General features: G+C 39.0%; 1 protein-coding gene across 1 annotated transcript; it reads right to left on the bottom strand.

The window, feature by feature from the left end:
• Positions 1–800: 800 nt before the first annotated feature.
• On the bottom strand, positions 801–8,713 carry LOC142619368 (ubiquitin carboxyl-terminal hydrolase 16-like). The gene is made up of 11 exons (XM_075792451.1): positions 8,238–8,713; positions 6,290–7,724; positions 6,115–6,203; positions 5,032–5,117; positions 4,742–4,904; positions 4,511–4,631; positions 4,168–4,325; positions 3,066–3,150; positions 2,762–2,974; positions 2,070–2,131; positions 801–1,956 (listed from the first exon to the last, which is right to left on the bottom strand). The coding sequence occupies exons 1-11, from the start codon at positions 8,564–8,566 to the stop codon at positions 1,194–1,196; spliced, it is 3,504 nt and encodes a 1,167-aa protein (XP_075648566.1). The 5' UTR covers positions 8,567–8,713; the 3' UTR covers positions 801–1,193.
• Positions 8,714–27,014: the final 18,301 nt, after the last annotated feature.

Raw genomic sequence — 27,014 nt, 5'->3', positions numbered from 1 at the left:
TTTTCTTACGAGCTTAGGAGTCTAGGACTATTTCTCGCTTGTGTCCGAGAGAAAAACACTTATACCCATGAAAAACTGTTCAAGGTTTGTAGTTAAAAGAATAGCAAATTGGTAGATCAGTCATAGAAAACTATGATAACCCAAAATTGATTAAACATGTCCCCAAGTGGCCATGAGTGTCGTAAGAATTTTCAGATCTATTTACATTCATGAATAAGTCCAGCTAAAGAGTCTTTTTTTTTTTTTTTTTGAGAAAGAGCTAAAGAGTCTCTTGGCTCTGGCACTTCTTCACACTTTTTCATTTGTTTCTCCAAAAAAAAAAAAAAAAAAGAAGCCCAAATTGACCCAATGTACAAAAACCAAGCTTAATAAATTAAATGGGCCAGTTGAACAAATGTGAGCTAGAGATGATCTTATTTGCAGCCACGTTTCATTTTGTTAATCAAGTTGTCAAGCACTAAAGCAACTTCTTTCCCCAGCGCCAATTTTAAGTCATAATCAATTTTGCAGCTCCTACTTTCAACTAATTCCTTACCTGCACTGTTTTTAAGTTTTTGATATTATTACTATAAAATTCATTTGGAGGTTCATGCGCTCCTCACAAGAGTAATTCATGGCTTCTCTTTGCATGAACACACCAGACATTTCAGAGGGAAACTTGGGTTCGTTGGGTTCACAATAGAAAAGCACCCATCGGCACTGTGGATGGCGCCCAAAACAAGTACATAAAAACACACATCATTTGGGAAGGCAGAGTTGCTGTGGCCTCTTGCCACATCCATGAAACTGCATGAACCATGTAAACTTTCAAGTGGTATATATTATTATTTACGACCAAAAATAGAAGGTTGTTTTACCCGTTTGGTACATGATAAACATATTTAAGACGATGGTGGTCAACTGGGACTAAAACATTCCACTAGAACAGCCATTCAGATTTGGCCTCAACCAAGAACAGCATCAAGCTTCAAATTAGCTTGGTGATCCATCCCTTTGATATTACCTTTTACTCTCCTAATAAGGATTCATATTTTTCTTGAGCCAACCACCAACTAGTTTGATGAGGGATACTGCGTAACAAAAATGGCCATGGCTGATTCATTATAAAGAGCCAGCTATAGGCGTATATTACATGCAGACCCCCTCTAAACTCTTACTTCCACTCATTAACTTGATGTATTATAACTGAATGTCTAATCTCTTCGTTCACTTGCCGATTTTCTAAAAGATATGCCAGTCTTTACATCGTGGAAGGCGTTTAATCCTAATCTCTCTGAGTCAGTGTCCCTACAACTACTACTATTCACTAACTTTCTACAATGTCTAGCCGAATCAGAATGCAAAAAAGTAACACCTTTCTGGCCTCCCAAATCCACCAGCCTGCTACTACCACTGAGCGGTCTGTCCCGAAAACCATTACCTTCCATTGTTGAATTTGCACAATCAGTTTGAGAACCACTTGTTTCAGGGAAACCTGAAGCATTCCGCTCCAAATAAGAATTGGGTGAATGCTTCGAGCACGAGGGTGAAGAATAGGAAGAGGAAGAGGAAGAACATGTATCAGAGTCAGAAGGGTTCCTTAAAGGGCTGTTCCAACCATGTCCTGAATCACCAAATATGCAGTCAGGAAAGTCATCAGCGCTTGCAGAATCACGGGTGCTATCAGTGCTGCAGGAACCTTCATCAGAGTTGTGGCTGAGGAGGGATGAATTGTCACTTGATGAGTCCTCTTCTAGTATCCTTTGTAACTGGCGGTACCTTGTGTAGAAAGATACAAAGCTGGTGGAACCATCTCGAGGATTTGAACCAGGAAAATTTGGGACGACACTTGGATGTGTGGACAGCGACCTTGGAATGGATGTATTCTTCCCATTGAACCAGGACGGTATGACTTTAATTTTAGCATCTGAAGATAATATTCTGTTCCTTATCAACCGTGGGGCCCTTGGTGAGCACCTGTAAGGTAGTTAATTAGTAAAATACCCATGCAATAAACTATGGAAATCTTAATTTAATACCACACAGAGAGAGAGAGAGAGAGAGAGATTTCAGCTCCTTAGATCTATTACCTGGCATATAGCAGCAGGTATGCCCCTTTTGTCAAGACCCTTTCAAGTTCAACAGCAGTTACCTACCCATGACCAGCACAATGATTAAAATTTTGCAATTCAATGTTTCAGTAGGACAAAGTATATATAAAACAAGAAAACAAGAGGATATAAAACACTAGATACAGGCCCATTATTGAACTTTGAAGTATCTACAAGGGTCCAAACATTGGCTCGAAGATCCAAAACACCAAAGAGATCCTTCATGCATGTCCAATTCATAAAATAAACTACATTTTTACTTATCAAAAAAAAAAAAAAACTACATTTTCTCTTAACAATTTTTCTAATTTTCCTTCAATCTTCACAAATGCAGGTAAAACACAACTTTATCACCAACAAATCAAAGTAGAACATCAGTCTAGAAATCACAAGCAATGAAGTGTAGCTCCATAGTCACCCTCACCCAAAAACAATAATACTTAAATAATAATAATAATAATAAGATGAAGATTAAAGGTGCCTTGAACTAAGCAGCTTGCCTAAAAACAATTGTATGTCAAAAAAAGAACTTTCCATTGGAGGAGAGGAGTCAGGAGACCTCAAGTAAAATTCAACACATCCAATGCTTAATATGGATAAGTAGAGATAAAATTTTGAATTTGGCATATGAAACTGGCTTAAGAAGTGCAGTATCAAATTTGAAAACTTACAGAGCTGTCATCAATCTTGAACCACTTATTTTGGCTATTCTTGACATAACACACATAATGACCCGAAAAAGACGCATTCATGATGTCCAAGTGTACCACCACTCCATAAAGCCTATATATAGGTGACTTATCACTGGTTCCACTACAAAATGGTGCCAAGTCCAGGATCTCTGGAAACTGAATTGGCTTATTGAGCTTCCCAAATTTACCTGACTGTAAAAACATCATTTGTAAGTAATAAAATATGAACTTATACACCATAAAGCAAAATAACATCCTTGATGAAAATGTCAAAAGAATATACCTGAAATCGCTTTAGTGCTATTGTAAGAACATTTGGAGCCTCCATTATTGTCAATTTCTTTTTGGCCCTCTCATAAGATTTACATCTGATTAAAAAATAATTGTATACTATTACAAAAAGTGTACCACCACTTGTTAAGCTAATGCTTCCAAGGAAAGTAGAGAAATTGCATAAAGGAAACTACTAATTATAGACGATAAATAAAATAAAAATAAAAATAAAAATAAAAATCCAAAGGCAGGTAAGAAATTATATTGCTTCATCATAAGCCAATACAAGAAAATATGATGTCATGTAAATTAAAAAATGGGTCATAAATTTCACATACAAGCTCACCTGCACCCCTCCACCCAACCCTTTCAAAAAGAATATCATGGAAAAGAAAAAAAAAAAGTTTAACATGTTAAAATTAAAATAAATCAATCATACGTTTGTCACTTATTAAAATGACAATATTGCTTCCCCAAACCAATGGCTAAACGCTGATCTCTAGAACACACCTGATCACCCACTACCTATCAATCACCCTGTGAGATTTATGTCTACTTTTTTATGATTGTTCAAACTGCGGTCAAACAGATCTACTTCAGACCAATAGTTACAGTTTCAGACTTTCAGTGCACAAATTCTGCTGAAGTCAACCATTGTCATATATATAGAGAAACAAAAGTAAACATTAAATATAGATATTTGTTACAAGAATAAGCAATGGAAATCCTTGTATGATACAACCATACTAAAAGAGAAAACTTGTACCATAAGCAAGATTTTAACAAGTTTTTTACAGTTTAAGGCTGATAAGACAGAATTTAATAAATGGCTGATACCAGATTAGTTAAGAGGCTCAACCTCAAAATCCACACATCAACCAGACTCGATTTTGTGAAAAGGAAGACTGATTAGTGTTGTGTTTTTAGTGTCACTGAAGCATAGGACAACACAAATTCTCCAATGTATTGCCAAAAGGCTCATTTGTTAAAACCTAATTGAGCTAGAGCATTTAGGTTAAAAATTATCAATCAACTACAGCTGTAGCAAAAGAATTCCAGATTATAACAACAAAATATGCTCTCAAGAGCTTTATAAAACACAGTAATCCAACCTGCTACACTGGTACTTGTTTTCACCATCCAAAGTCTCAGTAGCCGTAAATTGTTTAAGGGCCTCTTCCAGGGTTCCTATATCTCCTTCAATCTCAACAGTAAGGTCCATCATCCTTTCGTGGCGCTCAGACTTGCCTTGGCACTTTGTACATTTAATCTGCAGACAACAGTATCAAATTTATATGCATTACTGGCATCCAAGAAGAAATGTTATCACAGGTTGCCAATTAGAATGGATTTAAAACAGTTAAAAATGCTCCAATTGAAAGACAGGAATACAGTGCATTGGTTGGACAACTAGCATTTTGAATAGCATTAATTCTCATAAAGACAATACAATACCTTCGAACGGAGGTAGCCTCCAAATGTAAGGCCCATTAAAGTGGTTTCTTCTTCCAAAGAGCCTGATGCCTTTACCCCAGCTTCCTTAAGGCAGATAGATTGCATTGTATCAATAGCATGCCTGTTATTTTAAATTGTCAGTTAACCCATACATTACTCTTTGACAGCTGATCTGTAGAAACATAGCAAGGCATAAACTAGTTTATGATAGCCAGAATTTAGAAAGCAAACCGTAGGAACTCATGTGCATCCTCTTCTGTCCCACTACCAAGCTGACTTCCAATATTTTGTAGTTGTGAAAGTATCTTAATAGGAGATAGTGGAGAGCTCCTTTCTTTTGCCTTCAATACTAAACTTTCCAACTCACAGGTGAAACACCATTCTTTCTTTACACCTGAAATAGAAAGAATTTAAAATAAATAAATGAATTATCTTCATTTTATACAAAAGCTACCAAGGATAATATATAAATAGTAAAAAAATTAATGGATACATGATTGAGACCATGATCATAAACATACATGCTTTCGAATGAAGCCCTTGCAGAAAATAAGCATGCAAAGGAGGAGTGAAAGCTAAGCACTGGAGCACCGCATTGGCATAACAGCTGCAAGGAAAAAGGGAAGAATAAGAATTATGAATATATGTTAAAGAAGCATAAGAAAATTCCTTGTAGAAAAGGTAATTCAAACAAAAACATAAGAGCTGAAGGTCAAGATTTCAACATCTGCAAAATGTACTCCATATTCAGCTATGGACAATGGAGAAATAGCATAACTCCACTCCACACAATAACATAATCTCATTGCACAAAATTAAAATGAATTAAGGCAAAAGTAAAACATAAAGCAAGTTGCAATTCAATTGACATCTCACCACACCACACAGCAAATTTATTAGATGCTTAAACACAGGCATGTGCCTCAAGTGCTGACAAAGAACACATAGGCATGCCTGCATATAGACCATTACAAAAGCAGTATCCAGCAAAAAGTAGTGTATCTCTATGTGCACATGCAAAAAAAAACGTATGCATTGAACCAGAGAAATTTAGCAATAATATGATCACGCCTTACACATTGAGTAATGAAATTAATGTGCTGTCTAGGTGAATGTTTTTTCGAATCTATGAAGGCATGATAGCAAGTGCTATTGTAATGTCATCAATAATGTATTGGCATAAGTTCTTAACATGTGAGATATATAAATCAAAATATAGCACATTCAAAGGTTAAGATAATGATGTCATCAGAATAAATGGCATAAAACAAATAAAAATTATAAATTCACCATATATGGTTGGAAGATAAATGGCTGTCATTGAGCATCACAATTTTACAAATATACATAATATGATAATATATATACGTGTGTGTGTGTGTGTGTAACAACACATTAGGGCATACAAATTGACAACAATAATACATTATGGACCAAGAGAAGATAAAACAATGTATTTAAATCAATCATAAAAAACTGCTGTATTTCCTGTATCATGCTATTAAAGAAGTTGAAAGCAAACAGCAACAAGATTTCATGAAGAACTTACCAGAAACATACAATTAGTACATGCTTCCTATAAAAAAATAACCATTCTACATTACCTGTTTCCACAATTAATAAGGCCACAAGGGCTCAACTCCACCTTGTTGCAATGATAGAGCTTGACAAACAATTCATATGGAAAGAGCCCCTGAAAAAACAAACACATAGTCAAAAAAGAAATTCTATTGCATCCCAGAATTCTATAGATGCAAAGAACACAAGTTGAAGCAAAACCTTGTCAGAGTATCTCTTAGTAACCTCACATTCATCCCTTAATGGATAGTTCTTTGACAATTTAGATCCTCTGAACTGATGAACTACCTTCTGCACAGATGATTTCAAGCCACTCCTAGAATTTGGAGAAGAATTTGTAACCTGGGAGGGTATGGAAGCACTAGCCTGAACACCATCAACCTTTCCATATTTAACTGGAACTGAATGCCCTTCAGCACCAGAAGCTAAACAAGCATCAAAAGCACTAGATGATAAAGATCCAACTTCTCTAGACTTCAAAGGGTGTGAATTACTGACAGGGTCATTAACAACAAGGTTTGACCTTGCAGAGATTGAAGATGGCATGTTACCGGCATTTGCATCACCTGTACACATTGAATCTCCTGGATTACTTGGAGATTGATGAACATACGAAGAGGATGATGACATAGACTTAACTCCTCTGGACTTCAATGTATGTGAATCACTGCTAGTGCCATTATCTGTACGACTAGACCCTTCATTGTTCAAGGATACAGAGTTCTGGCCCTTTGGAGAATGAACACTAATGTTTTCTGTTAAAGCTGTTCTGTCAACATGCTTAGGAATCCTCGAAGCACCTTTAAGAGCATCATCTGATACAGTGCCTTTTATCTCCGCACCTTGTGAATGCAAAGGAGAAGTGCTTTCAGAAAAATTGAATGAAAAATGTAAGGCAGATCCAGAATCAGATAATTTGCTCTTGCTGGCTCCATTAGAATTGGACAGAGCAGAATTATCTGGGGAATCACTTGTTGACCCAATGGAGTCAAGAGTTCTACCCCAAAAATCAGAAGACACAGCACAATTTTCAGCATTTGAACCCCCTTGTGAGTGACTATTCCCCAAACCTGAACTACTAGTTGACACACTCTGATGCTCTCCTTCACTTCGATCAGGTTTGATCTTATCTAGTTTACTTGATTTATTATGAACACCTACAGAATCGACTAAACTAGCAAACTTTGGAGATAACTTCTTGATTTGGTTCATGTTGTCAACACTAGTGGTCTCAAGCACATCGAGGGAATTATCAACAGACGCATCTACATCCGATCCCCCGGACTCATTCGAACTTTCACCCACAGAAGCATCATCAGATACATCACCACTGGTGGTGGAACCAGAAAATCCAGAAAACGAGTCACTAGATGCTTCGGAAACAGAATCAGTCCCTTTACCATCTTGAACAAACTCCACTTTAACACCACCAACCTTCTCAGATGGAGATTTGCTAGAGCATCCAGAATCGTCGTACACTGCAGGTTCCTCAGGCAATGTTTTGATTGGCTTCGCATGCTGCCCGCCTTCACTCTCAACACCACCGCCATCGATTCCATCACGATCAGCAACATTAGGAGGACGACATTCATCCTTGTGACCTTGTCGCCAGTGTACTATCTGGCATTTCCCGGAACTACAAAAATTCAAATCCTTATGTCACTAACTCGAAACATATCATCAAATCTTAACTATTCAATATTCACTACCAATTACATATCAACATAAAACGCCAACGACCCTCTATCTCAACTAACACCTCCTTCCCTTACAAGTGGCTAGGCAGAAGGTGAGGCCGTGGGTTCAAAACCCGTTAGGCGCATGTGTAACTTACCAATAAAAATAAAATAAAATACGCCGTAGTCTAATTTACTATCAGGAATCATTTAGTGGTTGGTAAGGTCTCTTATGGTTTGAATCGATGATCATCATGAAACGGACGCCATAGAATACAAATCTTATGGTTGTATCTATGAAAACAAAAATTGCTAGCAGGAATTTGAGCACAATTTAGAATCTAATAAGCTATATCTAACAATGCCTCTCGAATTTCAATTCACAAAATACAATACCCCCAAAAATTAAACAATTATAAAACCAAATTAGCAAGTTAGTCAAAATTTCTAAATTTGGCCCCAAAAAAACGTACCAGTATCTAATGGCCTTGCATCGAGCACACCGAGTAGTAGTCGGAGAGTAACAAACGGCGCACTGATAATTCGTGGATATCGGAGCTGCCGGAGCCGCCGCAGAGACTGAGTCGGCGGGGCTGTGGCTGTAGCTGTAGCTGTAGCCGTAGCCAGCCGAGGCTTCGAGCTCGGCTCTAGCGGCTTCTTCGGCTGCGAGCACCAAAAGCCGCTTGATCTCGGCTTTTCTGGCCTCCGAGAGCAGCCATTTTCGCCGGATAAAAAACCCGATCGCCGCGATGAAAACCAGAAATAGGCTCTGAAACCCTAATATATACCCGATACTGCGCATTTATGTTCTCCACCGTTCGATTATACACATCCAGCGACTGCGAGAACACCGGAAAATCCAATTGTCGCCACCGCACATAGATTTCTTGTTTTCAAGTCTGGGAATGATCAGCCAATCGGGATTCGATTTAGGTGATCACTGATCAGAAAAATGAAACAAAACGGAGATAAAAATAGTTTGTTGAATGAGCGAGTGATAGTGAAGAGAAATTGAAAAGAGGAAAAGGAAAAGCAAATCCCGCGGATTTAGAATTCCGTAGATAGGGAAATGGATCGAGTATTTAGGGGTGAGAAGAGAAAAGATAATTTTGGAAGTAAAATAAATGTGTTTTAAATAATACACTTTCTTTAACCCAAAAAAAAATATATATATAATAATACTCTCCCTCTGCCCAAATTCTTGGTGTGTCTAGAAAATCCAAGAATAATCGGAAGGAGTTGGCTTAAGAACTTCGTTATTTCTATGAGATTTGTGTTCAAAAATTTTTGTCAATATGGTGGGGCCACTCTAAGGAATAATACAGAAGAATAATATACAGTCGTATACAGTATCAATTGATAAAGATTTGTATAATAACAATTGACAGAGATTAAATTTAAGATCTTTTATTTAAAAATAATAAATTTTGCCATTGAATTAACAGGAATACTGCTTGTTCATAAAAAAAAAACAATCCAAACATTATTTAACACTTTGTTTGTGTAAAAAATGTACAAATTTTGAAAATTATTTTTTTTAATTTAATGCAATTTCTGTAGCATTATCTTTTAAAATAAAGTGTAAGATATGAATTTTATTTATTAATTAAAAAAAGCATGAAACTGTAGTTTTACCGTTTGGAAAAGGAAATTAATTAATTAATTAAATATATTAATAAAATACTTGAGAAATTTGTTGGTCGGGGGAAAGGAATTTCGTTTTCAGGTAGAGGAAAGCGTGAATTCTTCGCTCATCAAATATTCGGTTTAGGAATGGAATGAGCCGGTTCGGACCGGGGAATCTAGCGGTTATTCCGGTTCGGTTTGGAGATTCTATTTGTTTATTGGTCTTTAACGTGTTTGTTCTTTTTGTTTTTTCCTCTGCCTTTTGCGGTCGGTCTTTCCAATTTTTTTTATTGTTGTGGGAAATGCAAATTGTGGTGTGAGAAAGTTATTGGCTTTAGAGGCTAGCAAGTGCTGATGTGAGCATGTGATTGTGGGGCCTATGGGATTTGGAGGGATGTGGTGGGGGGAACGGACGGTGGATATTGGCTTGTGACGGCTTGATTTGGTGGTGGTAGTACGTGTGACTATGATGGCTCACTCACCAGTTGTTTTCTTAAGAATAATGGTGACATAACCATTAATTAACACTCCTTTCTATTTTGCAATATGGTTTTCATTTTTGTGATCCTATGCATTAAATGAGATATAAGATTAACAGGTGAATAATGTTAAACACGTGTCATGTTTATGTCGCATTCAGTGTTTGATGTGATCTTATGTACTAAATAAAACACAAAATCACTAGGTGAATACTGTTAAATACGTGTCATGTCTATATCGCATTTAATGTGTGATGTAGCGATAATTGTTTTACATTAATCACAATATGTTATTGAAATAATTGTAAAAAATTATGTCATGATTATGCCTACTGTTTTCCTAATATTAATAAATGATGTGCAACTGGCATGGAATGAAGCATGAACCATTCTACAAGTAAGTGCTTTTCTAGGGTATGGTAAGTCTTAAACGATATTATCTCCATCTAAAAAAATATTGGTAGTATTAGGTAAAAAGGTAAAACTTCCAAAACTATTATTATGAATTTAAACTTTAGAAAACGAAGCATTCAATTTTAAATAAAGTAAATAGTATGATATAAATTTTATTTATTAATTTTGAAAAAAAAAATGGCTTAATTTTGAGACATCTCAAAATAGAATAGAGGACTAACAATTTGAGACCGAAGAACATAACGGCTTAGATACTTGCCATATTGTTTTTCTAATTTTGGTAAGTGAGGTGCAATGGGCATGGGATTAACGGTTAACCATTCCACAAGTAATTGCTTTTCTAGGTATGAGAGAAGTGGTAATGGAACTCATATAATACTATATAATATATGAAACAAAAAGGCAAAGACTTAACTAAACATAAAACTAATTTTTGTTCCTTATGTCGGTAAATTATAAATAAATAAATTGATGACAAATAAATTATTTATAAGATGAGTAGGATTGGTATAGCATGTCCCATGGAAACATAAGTTAAGTTTTCTATATCCGAATGGTGTTAGGTCAAAATTGATGCCTGAATTTTCTATAACATTAGCTCTTGTTCACTGTAGTGACTGCATTTTTCTGCAGCTTGAGAGAAACGGCAAACTAAAGCTAATGAATATTTCCTAGAAACTAAAGGGATAATTCTTAGGTGACAATGATGATGACTGTGTTGACGGGGCTATTTGTTTTCGTCGTATGGTTGATTCTTTGGCGTACGAATTGAGGAAAAAAAAATGCCTCTTGACATGACAAAGGACAGTGCACATGAGGAATAACCATGAATTGAAGTAACTTGTAATGTGGAGCACATTACCTTGTTGTCTAAAGTTGAAACCTATGTTCTATTCCATGATACTAATACAGTAATGAGTTTGTTTTTCTTAGAAATAGTGTCATCCCACTGTGTACCAAGACATCAATTAGTTTATCGGTATAGATCAAATCTCAAATTTTTTATTTAATGACAATAAATTTTACCAGTTGAGCTAACTAAAACTCTTCAGTAATAAGTTTTTTGTGTAAACATAGTTCTTTTTTTTTTTATATACAAGATAAATATTCTACTCTAGTCTAATCTAAGTGTATATGTGTGTGAAGTTCCTTTTTGAAGACTTGAACCCTGACCATTTCTCTTCACACTCCACAAGCACTTATACTTAACCACAACACCAAAGCTGCGCAGTGGTGTGTGAACATAGTTCATATTTTGTTCTTTAAGTGACTGACAAAAGGATTTTTCATGAACCTTGTGATTTGAACTTAAGATTTAATTTGGGAACATTGCTACGTTCTAAAATAAGAAAAATTTCAATTTTATGTTCTAGGAAACTATTTGGAAAGTGCATATTATTTTATGAAAATTAGCAACAAATCATCATGCTTTAATGTAGTTAATGATATGCAAGTAACTTATACTTTCTAAAAACTCAACATATATATTTGCAAAAAACCCTACCAAATTAGGCCTATTTACTAAATTGGTAGGTATTGTTGCAACAATTGCTCTTAATAATTTCTAAACCCAACAATTGCTCTTAATAATTTCTAAATCTATTTGGAAAGTGCAGATTATTTTATGAAATTACCAAAAAAATCATTATGCTTTAATGTAGTTAATGATATGCAAGTAACTTATACTTAATTTCTAAAAACTGAAACATATATATTTGCAGAAAACCCTACCAAATTAGGCCTATTTACTAAATTGGTAGGTATTGTTGCAACAATTGCTCTTAATAATTTCTAAATCTATTTGGAAAGTGCAGATTATTTTATGAAATGAACAAAAAAATCATTATTCTTTAATGTAGTTAATGATATGCAAGTAACATATACTTTATAAAAAAATGAAACATATTTGCAGAAACCCTACCAAATTAGGTCTATTTGCAAAATTTGTAGGTATTGTTGCATGACTTGCATCAGTGCTCTTGATTTTTTGCTAAATCCAACAATTAATTAACAATTAACATGTCATACACATACATCAGTTGGGCTGTCATATCCTTTGTTACCAAATCAAAGTGAATGCATTGATACATGAGCTATAATTAGAAGGTGTGCAACAGTTGAGCAAAAATTTGGTTGCCACATTATCTATAAGCTATTAGAAATCTCATAGCACCCATCAAATATATGACAAGTATAGAATAAAATATTGTTTATCTATACACATTGTGGGGACTAAAAGAACCTAGGTGGGTATTTGGGCCTTGGGCTTTATTGATAGGCACTAATTCGTTTTAGACTAAAGGCCCCTAGAGCTGCAGGTCGGCCCATGGGTCGAGAGTTCGAGGATTCGTCCGAGGACGAATCTCTCCTCAGACAGACCTGCAATGATCCTGAGATTTGCCAAAAGGATCAAGACAGAGTTTTGGAAAAACCGTTGGTTAAGAGGGGGATTCAAGCACCCTCTGGACACAATGGTGTGAGAGAAATATCTCAGAAAAAAGGCTGCAACCTCCACATTAAAGACCCTGCACCTACTTCTCTAGCCGCATTAATGGGGAAGTGACCCCTGAACAGTAGAAGGGGCCTTCTAGCCATTGCTTAAGGATTTAGGGGTAAGATTTGTGTGACACATGGCTGAAGAGGGAAGGAGAAGAAGTATTTAAAAAGGGAAGAGAGTAAAGAAAGTGGGAGGCCTTTTTGTAAAAAAGAACTAGAGAAAGACTAAGGATTGTAACCTTTAAAAGAAAAAAGAGAAATAATATACAAATTGTCCTCAGCCTATGCCCGAGGAGGTTCATTTTGCCCTATTTGTCCATTGTTTGTAAGTACTGTAATATTCTAGCCTGTTCATCAAGCTTCGAGCACCACTAAACTAGATTGCGAACCCACACTCTACAAATTTAATTGTTTAAGGCTCATTGGGCCTGAGCCCACGTGTGTTTTTAAAGTTCAAGTACAATTGTGCACTTACAATTAGTGCCTTCTGTGGGGATCTAGCGTTGGAAGAACTCGAACACGATGGCAGGCTTAGGCTCGTACCATGCAGAATCTCAGGGATCGCAACCTAAGGATCCTTTCGAACATCTTGAACACCGGGAAGATCGAAAGGGTAGCATTCACACTGAATATCCTAGAGCAAGTCATACTCACGGTGGAGGCACGTCCACCCATGAAGATGAGGCTAAGGCCATGCAAAAGCAGATTGATCACCTTAAGAAGAAGTTGCGTTGCGTTAGGCGGAGGTGTGCTTCACCCTCATCCAATACCTCTTCGAGGGAATCCCGGGGAAGTAGTTATAGTTCGAGGTCATGGTCGCCCCCCAACAAAATCTCCTCTTACGAAGAGGATGGCCTATCAGGTCATAGGAACAGGAAGCTCCCCTCTAGGGGCTTGAGAAACGATGCCATGAGCCGGGCGTTGCACCAACTCTCCAAATCATCATTCTCACGCAGGGTTGAGAATGGGAGGCTCCCCAAGAGGTTCACCCAGCCTACCTTCACTATTTATAACGGCCAGACTGACCCGGTGGAACATGTGAGTCACTTTAACCAGAGAATGGCTGTGCATTCTCACAATGAGACCCTAATGTGCAAAGTATTCCCTTCTAGCTTGGGACCTGTTGCTATGAGGCGGTTCAACGGTCTTAAATCAGGGTCTATAAGTTCGTTCGGGGAACTAACTAGAGCATTCGCGTCACGGTTCATTACATGCAGTAGAGTTCCTCGACCGTCGGATTCACTGTTGTCTATGGCTATGAAGGAGGGCGAGACGTTGAAAGCATACTTCGACAGGTATTGGGAGATGTTTAACGAGATAGATGGTGATTTCGATGAGATGGTGATCAATACCTTTAAAGTAGGCCTTCCAACTGATCTTGATTTGAGGAAGTCCTTGGCCAAAAAACCTGTACGGAGTGTATGTCGCCTCATAGACCGTAGACGAATACAAAAAGGTCGAGGAAGACCAACAACAGGGAAAGGGTAAAGCGAAGGTTAACTCGCAGGAACGAAGGGATTTCAGGTCGGACAGATACCACAATAACAAGCTGAGAAGGGATTACTCCGGGCAGTCTGGCTCGGTGGCACCTCAGACTGTTAACACTGTATTCCGAGAACCGGTGCACCAGTTATTGGAAAAGGTCCGTAAGCAACCCTACTTCAGATGGCCCAGTAAGATGGCGGGGGATCCTGCCAGGAGGAATCAGAATCTCTTTTGTCAATACCATTAAGACGTGGGTCATACTACCGAGAACTGTCGGACCCTCTGGAACCACTTGGAACAACTTGTCAGGGAAGGAAAGTTAAAGCAGCACCTGTACCAACCTAGTGGGCAGGGCAATTAATTTGGCTCGAATAATCAGAGGAATAACTCATCTCGGCCTCCCTTGGGAACGATCAACGTTATCTTCGCTGCGCCTGGTAGGACTGGCTCATGTCCCACTAGGGTGATGGCAGTTTCACACTCCCAAGCCAAGGAGGGTGGCTCCAAGCCTAATAGATTGAAACTGAATGTGCCCGTCTTGGGCTTTTCAGAGGAAGATAAGGTTGGGACCATCCAACCCCATGACGACGCCCTAATGGTTACTCTGAGGATAGGGAATTATGATGTGAAAAGGGTAATGATCGATCAAGGAAGTGGCGCGGATATCATGTATCCTGATTTATTTAAAGGGCTGAAGTTGAAATTGGAGGACCTCACCCCTTATGACTCGCCGTTAATAAGTTTTGAAGGGAAGGCCGTTATACCAAAGGGACAGATCCGATTGCCCGTGCAATCTGGCTCGGAGATGGTCGAGGTGGATTTTATTGTGGTTGATGCATATTCCCCATACACAGCCATCATTGCCCGGCCCTGGCTGCACGCTTTGGGGCCTGTTTCCTCCACCTTGCATGTTAAGGTTAAGTTCCCGTCGGGGGAGTACATTGAAGAGATTCTCGTCAACCAACTGGTGGCCAAACAATGCATATCGGCCGCAGTGCTGTATCAAACCAAAGCTCAATCCTCGATCTCGGCTGTGAAAGACTCATAGCAATTAATGACTCTAGATGCACCCGATGTGGTGATAGTAGAGGAGGCCATATGTGAAGACCTGGAGAAGTTCCTGATATCGGATGATCCCAAAAGGTTCTTCCAGGTTGGGGTATGTTTGCCACACCAAGAGAAGATGGAATTGGTGGAGTTTCTAAAGAACAACGTCGATGTTTTTGCCTGGGACCCCTATAAGGCTCCGGGGGTTGACCCAAGCTTCATTTGTCATCATTTGAACGTCAATCCTGCTATTCCTCCTAGCAGGCAGCCCCCTTGGCATTCCTTCAAGGAGCACTCCGAAGCCATTAAGGAAAAGGTGCTCAAGCTCAAGAGGGTGGGGGCTATCAAGGAAGTTTTCTATCCGGAGTGGCTGGCGCATACAGTTATGGTCAAAAAGAAAAATGGAAAATGGCGGGTATGTGTGGACTTCAAAAATTTAAACAAAGTCTACCCAAAAGATCCGTTCCCAATACCGCGCATTGACCAGCTAGTGGACGCCACCGTCGGACATCCTCGGATGATTTTTTTGGACGCCTTCTAAGGTTATAACCAAATACAACTAGCAGAAGAAGATCAGGAGAAAACTGCCTTTATTACTCCAATAGGGAATTATCACTATAAAGTGATGCCGTTTGGATTGAAGAATGCTGGGGCTACTTACCAAAGGATGATGACCAGAATGTTTGAGTTGCAGCTTGGAAAGACCATTGAGATATACGTGGATGACATGGTAGTGAAGAGTAAGACGATATCTGTACACGTGAAAGATTTGGACAACGCTTTTCAGGTACTTAGAAAGTACAAGTTGCGTCTTAATGCCTTGAAATGTTCTTTTGGTGTGAGTTTTGGGAAGTTCTTGGGTTATATGGTTACTCATAGAGGGATAGAGGTGAATCTAGCGCAAGTCAAAGCTATTCAAACCTTACAGCCACCTCAGAATCCAAAGGAAGTTCAGAAATTGACCGGAATGATCGCTGCTCTCAGCAGGTTCATCTCTCGGTCAGCTGACCGATGCAAGCCTTTCTTCCGACTTCTGAATAAGTGGAGGGGGTTCCAGTGGTTCGAGGAGTGCATTATAGCCTTCCAACAACTTAAGAAACATATATCCTGGTCGCCCATTATGTCTCGGCCTGAAGTAGATGAAGTCCTGTTTGCGTATCTGGTAGTGGCCGTCCACGCCGTCAGCCTGGTCCTCATAAGGGACGACGGTAGGGTGCAAAGACTGGTCTATTACGTTAGTAAAACTTTGAATGACGCGGAGGTACGTTACCTACTTTTGGAGAAAGCACTTTTAGCCATAGTTCATACCACGCAGAGGCTTCCTCATTATTTCCAGTCCCACACCGTTGTAGTTTTGACTCAACTGCCTCTCAAGTCAGTTTTGCGTAGCGCTGACTACTCTGGAAGGGTGGCTAAATGGGGAACTATTTTGGGAGCTTTTGATATCAAATACATGCCGCGCACCTCCATAAAAGGCTAGGTTCTTGCAGATTTAATGGCGGAGTTTGCGGAACCATTGTTGGAGGAAGTTGTAAAGGAATCACACATAGATGAAAAATCAGTTGGCGTAATCATGGGCACAAGACCTCCCGCTTGGGAAGTATACGTTGATGGGGCCGTTAACCAGAAAGGGTCTGGCATAAGACTTGTCCTGGTATCCCCCAAGGGAATTGTCTTTGAAAAATCTCTGAGGTTAGTGTTCTCAGCTACTAATAATGAGGCCGAGTATGAAGCAGTCCTGGTTGGCATGAACATGGTGCATAAGATGGGAGGAAGGGGCGTTCATGTGCGCTCGGATTCTCAATTAGTGGTTGGCTAGGTGACAGGGACCATGGAGGCTAGGGACCCAAGAATGCAAGGATACTTGACCCAGGTCAAATGTTTACAATCTAAATTCGATTCCTTTATCCTGTTCCACGTCCCTAGAAGTGGAAATATACATGCAGACTCCTTGGCTACCTTAGCAACATCCTCGGCTCAGGGATTGCCTAGGATTATCCTTGTTGAAGATTTGCTAGAGCCAGCTCTTGCCACCGTTGGTGCACCCCGTATCCATTTAATAAGGTTTGGACCTAGTTGGATTTACCCTGTGATATCCTTTCTGAAAAAAGACATTCTCCCAGAGGACAAGTTTGAAGTTGACAAGATCTGTCGAAAGGCACCGCGTTTCTGGTTGTTCGAGGATCAGAAATTGTACAAACGATCCTTCTCTAGACCATATTTGTTATGCGTGCACCCCGAATCAATGAAGGTGCTTTTGAAAGAACTGCATGAGGGAATTTGTGGGAGCCATACTGGGGGAAGGTCCCTAGCTTATAGAGCCTTGACTTAGGGATATTGGTGGCCTAATATGCAGAGGGAAGCTCAGGACTATGCAAGAAAGTGTGACCAATGCCAGAGATTCGCTCCTAATATTCATCAGCCTGGAGGTGTTCTCAATCCTCTCTCCAGTCCTTGGCCCTTCGCCCAATGGGGGTTGGACATAGTAGGACCATTTCAGAGGGTTGTAGGAAACAAAAAGTGGCTGCTTGTGGGAACCGACTACTTCACCAAATGGGTAGAGGCTGAGCCCTTGACAAATATCAGGGACGTCGATTCCAAAAAGTTTATTTGGAAGAACATCATCACCAGGTTTGGGGTACCGCACACGCTCATTTCAGACAACAGCGTTCAATTTGATAGTAGAGCTTTTAGGAAATATTATGGTGACATGGGCATCATAAATAAATACTCTACTCCAGCTTATCCTCAAGGAAATGGGCAAGCCGAGGCTGTTAATAAGGTCATAGTCAGCGGACTCAAGAAAAGGCTGGACGATGCGAATGGTAGGTGGGTAAAAGAACTACCACATGTCTTATGGACATATCGAACTACGCCGCGAAGATCCACGGGGGAGACACCATTCTCTATGACCTATGGGGCCGAGGCGGTGATACCTTTAGAGCCTGGTTTCCCCACATTAAGGACGAGTTCGTTTAGTACAGAAAATAACAACGGCCTCTTGGAGAAGAGCCTAGATTTAGTCGAGGAACGACGAGAGACAGCTATGGTCTAAATGGCTTATTATCAGCAGAAGCTTAAACGAGGGTATGATGCCCATGTGAAGCCCAGGCTACTTGCGCCTGGGGATCTGGTTCTGAGAAAAGTTGTTGGTACTGCAAGAAACCCAGCTTGGGGAAAACTAGGACCGAACTGGAAATGACCATATCGGATTATTTCTGTAGCAAGCATAGGGTCATATCGACTAACTGATTTAGATGAAAAAGTTGTACAACGCCCGTGGAATGTAAACAACATTCGAAGGTATTATTATTAATAAAAGGCACTTTTGTCATTTGTGGTTTAAATTATAGATGTATATGGACTTATCAATTACAACTCTCGAAATATCAAACAGAAACTTGGTAATGCATGGTCCTCGGACCACATACCTTATGGAAATTGATATATTCCTAAATATCAAACAGAAACTTGGTAATGCATGGTCCTCGGACCACATACCTTGTGAAAATTGATATGTTCTTAAATATCAAACAGAAACTTGGTAATGCATGGTCCTCGGACCACATACCTTGTGAAAATTGATATATTATTAAATATCAAATAGAAACTTGGTAATGCATGGTCCTAGGACCACATACCTTGTGAAAATTGATATGTTCTTAAATATCAAACAGAAACTTGGTAATGCATGGTCCTCGGACCACATACCTAGTGAAAATTGGTATATTACTAAATATCAAACAGAAACTTGGTAATGCATGGTCCTCGGACCACATACCTTGTGGAAATTGATATATTCTAAAAAATCAAACAGAAACTTGGTAATACATGGGCCTCGGACCACATACCTTGTGGAAATTGATATATTACTAAATATCAAACAGAAACTTGGTAATGCATGGTCCTCAGACCACATACCTAGTGGAAATTGGTATATTACTAAATATCAAACAGAAACTTGGTAATGCATGGTCCTCAGACCACATACCTTGTGGAAATTGATATGTTCTTAAATATCAAACAAAAACTTGGTAATGCATGGTCCTCAGACCACATACCTTGTGGAAATTGATATGTTCTAAAAAATCAAACAGAAACTTGGTAATGCATGGTTCTCGGACCACATACCTTGTGAAAATTGATGTGTTCTTAAATATCAAACAGAAACTTGGTAATGCATGGTCCTCGGACCACATACCTTGTGGAAATTGGTATATTACTAAATATCAAACAGAAACTTGGTAATGCATGGTCCTTGGACCACATACCTAGTGGAAATTGGTATATTACAAAATATCAAACAGAAACTTGGTAATGCATGGTCCTCGGACCACATACTTTGTGGAAATTGATATGTTCTTAAATATCAAACAGAAACTTGGTAATGCATGGTCCTCGGACCACATACCTTGTGGAAATTCGTATATTACTAAATATCAAACAGAAACTTGGTAATGCATGGTCCTCGGACCACATACCTAGTGGAAATTGGTATATTACTAAATATCAAACAGAAACTTGGTAATGCATGGTCCTCGGACCACATACCTAGTGGAAATTGGTATATAATACTAAATATCAAACAAAAACTTGGTTTTGTATGGTACTCGGACCACATACCTTGTTAAGATTGATATTTGATTGTTTGTTGAATAGAACCATGGTTAAATTGAGTCTTAAGTTATATATCTTTAAGTGTCAGGCAAAAATTTGGTAAGGTAGGGTCCTCAGATCCCACACTTAACTAAAATTAGCGTTTCAGGTTACAAATTCTAAGTATCATATGGGTTTGCAAAATAAGGCACTACTTACCAGCTAAACCAGATTAGTCTTTGTTAGGTTTTTGGACGCTTAACTTCACAAGGCAAATATGTGTATTGCTGTTTAAAGTTTTAATTGTTCAACTGCTGAAAATTGACTTATTTATCTCATTCTTTCCTTCGATGTGTGCTAATGAGAACTTTTATGGTAAGCATAAAGATGAAAAGATGAAATAAACACAACTTAGATCAGAATCAAATAAAATCGTCTTTCATTAATTATGTCGATATGCATCATTACATGGAAAATTTTAAGTATAGAGAAAAAGAAGCCCTAGGCACAACCCTAAGCTTTTGAAGGAGGATCTTGCTGAGAAGTGCTGGTAGCCTCAGTGTCTTTTAATTCCAGCTCAAAGGAAGACAGAACTTGTTTTCCTTTGTCTGTTATAGTGGTTGGAGGGATAAGAGGCTCCACACTTTGGCTTAGGCCCTTCTCGGCACCCCCACTCCCTTCCTTCTCTTTATTGGAACCTGAAGGTTCTGTAGGATCCGAAATGAGCTATGGGATCACAAGAGGAAGAACAGGAGGAGCTGTCTCAGGGGCAAGAGTAGCAGCAGGAGCCTTTTCTATCTCATGTATGTCTAGGGGAAGCTAAATATTCTCAAACTTCCTTAGCTCGGAGGCTGAAGGAACCCCTGCTACATTTAGGGCTTCCCCCCAGACCTATTGACAGTACTCTCGGCACATGGCCGCGAAAACCTCTGTCAGCTGGTCTTTCGTTGCAGCTACCCCTTCCTTGTAACTTGCCTGCTTCGCAGCCTCTAGAGAATGCTCGAAGATACAAGCTTCGTCCTTCATTCACACAAGCTCCTTTTCCAAGTCCGAGCGTTCCTTCTGAGCTTGGGAGAGCTCATCATCCTTTTGATGAAGAAGCTTGCGCTACCCCTCCACTTGAGTCTTCATTGTTCTCAAATTAGCCTCGGTGTCGTCTCTTTATTTTTTTAAGTTGGCCAACTAAGAGGAGAGTCTCTCGTTTTTTACTAGGGCCTAGCCTAAGGACTTCTCAGTCTCCAGATGAATCTCCTGCTCCATTCTGGCCCTCTTCCGAGAATCCTCTACAAATTTCTCTGCAGCAAAGACCTCTTGAATGGCCTGTGACAAAGTGTCAGAGAGTTAGATGCAGGAAATACTTACTAATGATCCGATATTATGAAAATGAAATATTCATAAGTGAAACTTACCAGGGCCAATTCCCTTTTTAAAGAAAGGAACAGCTGAGGCTGGCTCATTTTTTCCAAGGCATCTATATCCTTGGGCAGCAGAAGGGAACGTTCCAACGCCTCGGCCAGGTGGTGGGTGTGGCCTTGTTGGAATTCCCTAATGCTGGACTGGCAAGAGATTGGTGCTTTGTCCAATCTCAAATCAGGAGAACAAGTAGCTGGTGCTCGGCGCACTTCGGCCATATCCCTGATTTCTCCACTTTCAACTGAACGAGCACGTCCCTTGCCCTTATCCAGTTTCTGCTACTAAGTTTGTTGTGGCTGGTGTCTTGGCTTCTTCTGCTTTTCGCCACCAGCCTCTTTGGCCTCCCCCTTCCTTTTCTTCTTGGGCTCCCCAACTGGAGGTTTAGGATCGGCTGGAGGAGGAGGAGGTGGCAAGGATAGAGGAACTTGGGACCCTCTTGCTCTTTTTTGGTCGACTTTCTCGCCTCTCTTCATTAGAAGGCCTTGAAGCACGTCCATTTCTTCCTCTTCGGAATCGTCTTCAGGCCAAGCAAATATTAAACCTGCAACTCCGGAGGCCTCGACGGGCTCTTCTTCCTCGTCAGAGAGCATGAAAAACTGGTTTCCTCGGGGTCTTTCGACGTCCTCAAGCTGAAACTGGTCTATCTCGTTGTCCAACGTGTGCGAAGAGGACACTTGCTCCTTTGGGACATCAGTTGCTTGAGAGTGCATCGAGAGAGGGATCACCGCAATGGGTCGCGTGTATAGGATGGTGTTGAGGTCGTCAGGGATGTCGTTGTCGGCAAGGAAGTGCGGCCTTGTTACGTTTATTCTCTTGCGCCTCCTATCCCCCGTGATAATCGCGTTCTCTATCTCCTGGAAATCCGAGGATATTGGGTCGTACCTTAGTATTAGGTGAGCCGCTCTAAGTTGCAGGTCCTCACTCACAAACACTTCTGAGCGTAGTACGCGGTTTAGGTCAGCAACATTGCAGTGGCTCAGACGGGAGCGCACGAGTTGCTTATCTGCAAGAAAAAAAATACTAAAGAAGCCAAGTATGGTCAGATCTGCAATGCATATGAGAAATCGAAATGGACAATGTGTAAAAGGAAATAAATATTGGAAGATTTTTAGATTAAAGTTCGGGGTAGAGAAATTAACTCCTAAAGAATCACACCTATGTCTCCCCATAAGACTGGGCAGTGAGGGCCGTCATGCTAGTTGCCTGAGGCGATAAGGTAGTCGTCCTTCATGCCTTTATTAGACTTGGGCAGACAAGAAATTAACCTAACTATACTAGACCGGGATTTAATGTAATAGCCTACGTTCCTAAGTTTGTGGCATTCGTACATGAAGACAACATCATGCCAAGTGAGGTTCAGGCCCATCTGCTCATTTAGAGTGTTGACACTTCCTAAGACCCTAAAAACATTGGGTGCGCATTGGTTTGGGCACAACCTGTGGTTGCAAAGGTATTCCCTAGTTACGCTTCTCATGGGGAGGGTTATCCCATCTTCTATGAAGGCAATCATGGGGATAATAACTTCTCCCGTCTTCTTAGAACCACCTACGGCTTCTGCCGAACAGTATTTCAAACCCACGTCACTGGGAATATGGTATTTGGCCCTAAAGTCTTCCATCCCAGCGACGATATCAACTAAACACTTAAATCTACCCATCTAAGAGAAAGGAAAGGGCAAGCTTCAAGAAGGAATGTGGTTAAGAAGGAAGCCGAGGACAAAATCCGAGGAGAAAAAAGTAGAGAAAGTAAGGACTTACAAGTTTGTAGTTATGCGAGTTTCCACGGATTTCTGGAGAGAAAAGATGATGACTGATGCTCTGATGTGATAGAATTCTGAAGAAATGAATGAAGACGCAGAATTTCAAGCGTTATGACGTGCGGGAGGCCGCCTCGAAATTGGATGCGTCCCGCCCAAATTTTCAGGAGGTGACAAGGACCGTAGGATATTCATCTCACTGTTGAACGTGGGGAACAGGGTGTAACTTGCGGTCATAAATGCGCGCGTTCTGGAAATCAAAGCGCCAAAACGGCATTTTTTAGGAACAAAACGACCCCCACACGCGCGGTGATGTACGAAACGTGTGAAGGGAGCTCTGGTCGGATCAAAACCCTATTTTTCTCCTCGGATGAGGAAAAATAAAGTTTTGAGGGGCTATTGTGGGGACTAAAAGAACCTAGGTGGGTATTTAGGCCTTGGGCTTTATTGATGGGCACTAATTCGTTTAGACTAAAGGCCCCTAGAGCTGCAGGTTGGCCCATGGGTCGAGAGTCCGAGGATTCGTTTGAGGACGAATCTCTCCTCGAACAGACCCGCAATGACCCTGAGATTCGCCAAAAGGATCAAGACAGAGTTCTGGAAAAACCGTTGGTTAAGAGGGGGATTCAAGTACCCTCTGGACACAACAGTGTGAGAGAAATATCTCAGAAAAAAGGCTGCTACCTCCACATTAAAGGCCCTGCACCTACTTTCTTGGCCGCATTAATAGGGAAGTGACCCCTGAATAGTAGAAGGGGCCTTCTGGCCATTGCTTAAGGATCTAGGGGTAAGATTTGTGTGACACGTGGCTGAAGAGGGAAGGAGAAGAAGTATTTAAAGAGGGAAGAGAGTAAAGAAAGGGGGAGGCCTTTTTGTAAAAAAGAACTAGAGAAAGACTAAGGATTGTAACCTTTAAAAGGAAAAAGAGAAATAATATACAAATTGTCCTCGGCCTATGCCCGAGGAGGTTCATTTTGCCCTATTTGTCCATTGTTTGTAAGTACTGTAATATTCTAGCCTGTTCATCAAGTTTCGAGCACCACTAAACTAGATTGCGAACCCATACTCTACAAATTTAGTTGTTTAAGGCTCATTTGGCCTGAGCCCACGTGTGTTTTTTGGGTCCAGGTGCAATTGTGCACTTACACACATCATAAATAAGGAAGTAGTGGGATATTAGGGTTATTAATTTTCCATATCTTGGTTTAAAATTGAGGCTTAATCATACTGTTAAACCTCACTTGATTCCATGCACAACTATATATACTTTCTAACCATCAACAATTTAAAATTGTCACACGCATAGTGATTGGGTTATCAGATCCCTAACAAATTAATCAAAGTGAAGGCAGTGATACATGAGCTATGAGAAGCTATGTAATAGTGGAGCAAAAATGTAGGTGTCACACAATCTAGAATAAAAAGTCTTATTGCACCCATCAAATATATGACAAATATGGACTTACCAAGATATTTTGTATCTATAAAAAATAAAAAAATCGTATATAAGGAAGTCCGATCAAGGAAATTAGAGTTATTAGCTTTTTTATTTGATATGCCAAGAATGTATTGACCCTTCATGATGAATTAACCAATTAATTAGCCAAGTTAATTAATTAATCGAATTAACATGCAAAATGCGTGGTAGCACAAACAAATCACCAACTAAGTTAATATGTAGCGGAAAATAAAGTTCACACGGTGATTTGTTTACGAATGAGGAAAACCTCCAAAGCAAAAACCCCATTGGATGATTTTAAGGTCACCACTCCTAAGAATCCACTATTATCACAACAAATGGTTACAAGTAAAGGAATCACAGTACTTTATACTAACCTACAGCTAAACCCTTACTCCAATACACAATTGGACTTGTTCTATAGTAACAATCTCTCATTTTCAATGCACAGCTCCTAGTATGTAACTAACCAATTGATGCGCGGATCCTAGTACACGGCTTACTCACTAACTTGAGAAAGATGTTGGCTGCAAAGTTCTTCAGCTCATCAACACGATGAAGATCACAAAACTCCTTGGTCATAAATCCCAACGGCGTACAAATGCAGCAGTTTCTTCAAGAGAAAGATGAACTAGGCAAATTCTGTCTCCAGTCACAATTTGCATGAACAAAACCTTTGCATAAAGTTTCGTCTAGTTGCAGTAGCTGAGACGACCCTTAAAATAATTCTTATATATGTCTAGGGTTGTGAGAAAAGAAAGCCTAAACATGTATACACGGATTTGTGTGAAATCAGATCTGAAAAACTAATTTTCATAAATCTCGATAGATAGGATATCTATCAAGCAGCTGTCAAGCATCGAGCTAAAGCAGCCTTTTAAACCTCGATAAATGCTATCTGTTGAGCTAGTTGTCGAACTTTAAAATCCAGCACTTCTTCACTTATTTCTTGGACAGAGTTGCATGGCTTCAATACTTGGACTTGAACTCTTGTTTTTTGAAGTATTAAACACATCCTAGATCTACCCAATTACAAGTAAAGTGTGTTTTGTCAAAGGATTAGTCAATTCTAAATAACATATGTTCCTAACATCATTCACATATGTCCTAACAATATATTGATTTAAAAGTGAGGCTTATTCTTACGATTAAATCTCACTTGTTTCTAGGTATAACTATACTTTATAATTTTAACAATTCAATTGTATTGAAAACTTATCGGGTTGTAAAAACATGAAAATTTCAATTATTGTGAGAAACTATTTGAAAAGTACTTTGAAAGCAAAAATGCCTCTAAAAAAAACCTACCAAATTAGGGCTAATGACTAAAGTTTGTAGGTATTAATCATTCCTATGAGTGCTCAAAATCATTTGCTATAGAACTAGCAATTAACAATTTAACATGCTCATAAATACACATACAAAAATGCCTCTAAAAAAACCTACCAAATTAGGGCTAATGACTAAAGTTTGTAGGTTATAAACAAAAAAAAAAAAAAAACTAAAGTTTGTAGGTATTTTCCAATCCTATGAGTGCTCAAAATCATTTGATATAGAACTAGCAATTAACAATTTAACATGCTCATAAATACACATACACCAGCTGGGTTGTAGGATCATTGGTTACCACTTACCAAATCAGAGTGAAGGCACTAATACATTAGTTATGAGAAACTATGTAACAGTGGAGCAAAAGCAACATAAGAAGTCTCATTGCACCCGTGAAAACTATGAACATTATGGACTGAACAAAATATTTTGTATTTATAGCTCTATACGTACATATCATAAATAAGGAAGCCTAGACAAGGAAATTAAGGTTATTAGACCTTTCGTATCTTGATTTTAAAACGAGGCTAAATCATACGGTCAAACCTTTTTTTTTTTTTTTTTTTTTTTTTCTATTCACACTTATTACTGTTACGCAATAACTATTTTAAACAAGATGAGTCAATATTAAAAATAAGCAATCACAAACACACACTCTTGTGGGAATGTAATTGTTAAGTGACCAATCTTTTTTTTTGACAAATTCTCCGTCATTATTATTATTTTTTAAATAAATAAATAAATATTTTTTTTGAGGAAGTATTATTTTTTAAATATAGCAAAGAGTTCTTTACTTGTACTCACTACTAACTATATGGTTATTCTCTTCATTTTATTTGAATATTTTTACCTATTAATTCTCTCTTCTTCTTCTTTTTTTCCTAAAGCTTATTGCATGTGTCAAGAATTATGTGATTTAAAAGTATTGTTTAGTTGTTTTCAAAAAAAAAAAAGAAGTATTGTTTAGTTATTCTCATGTGGATTCTCAAACAAATAAGTATTCTTATGTGCATTCAGTAGCCAATAATAAATAATCAATTCATCATTATTTTGATACTATCATTTGGAGCATTATTTTTTACCACTCCCCATCAAAATTTTAGACCTGGTCAATTCCTTGTATGGATTACTTTAGTCAAGATTACTTACC

This window comes from Castanea sativa, chromosome 12, assembly GCF_040712315.1.
Source record: "Castanea sativa cultivar Marrone di Chiusa Pesio chromosome 12, ASM4071231v1".
Taxonomy (NCBI): domain Eukaryota; kingdom Viridiplantae; phylum Streptophyta; class Magnoliopsida; order Fagales; family Fagaceae; genus Castanea; species Castanea sativa.
This window is presented reverse-complemented; position numbering and strand designations above follow the sequence as displayed.

Bases quoted from the DNA above. Each gene is read 5' to 3' on its own strand.
- LOC142619368 (XM_075792451.1), bottom strand. From the start codon at position 8,566: ATGCGCAGTATCGGGTATATATTAGGGTTTCAGAGCCTATTTCTGGTT. The intron at 2,132-2,761 runs GTAAGTTTTCAA...GGTCATGGGTAG, and splicing joins TCAAGATTGATGACAGCTCT to GTAACTGCTGTTGAACTTGA. The intron at 1,957-2,069 runs GTAATAGATCTA...ACTACCTTACAG, and splicing joins TACCTGCTGCTATATGCCAG to GTGCTCACCAAGGGCCCCAC.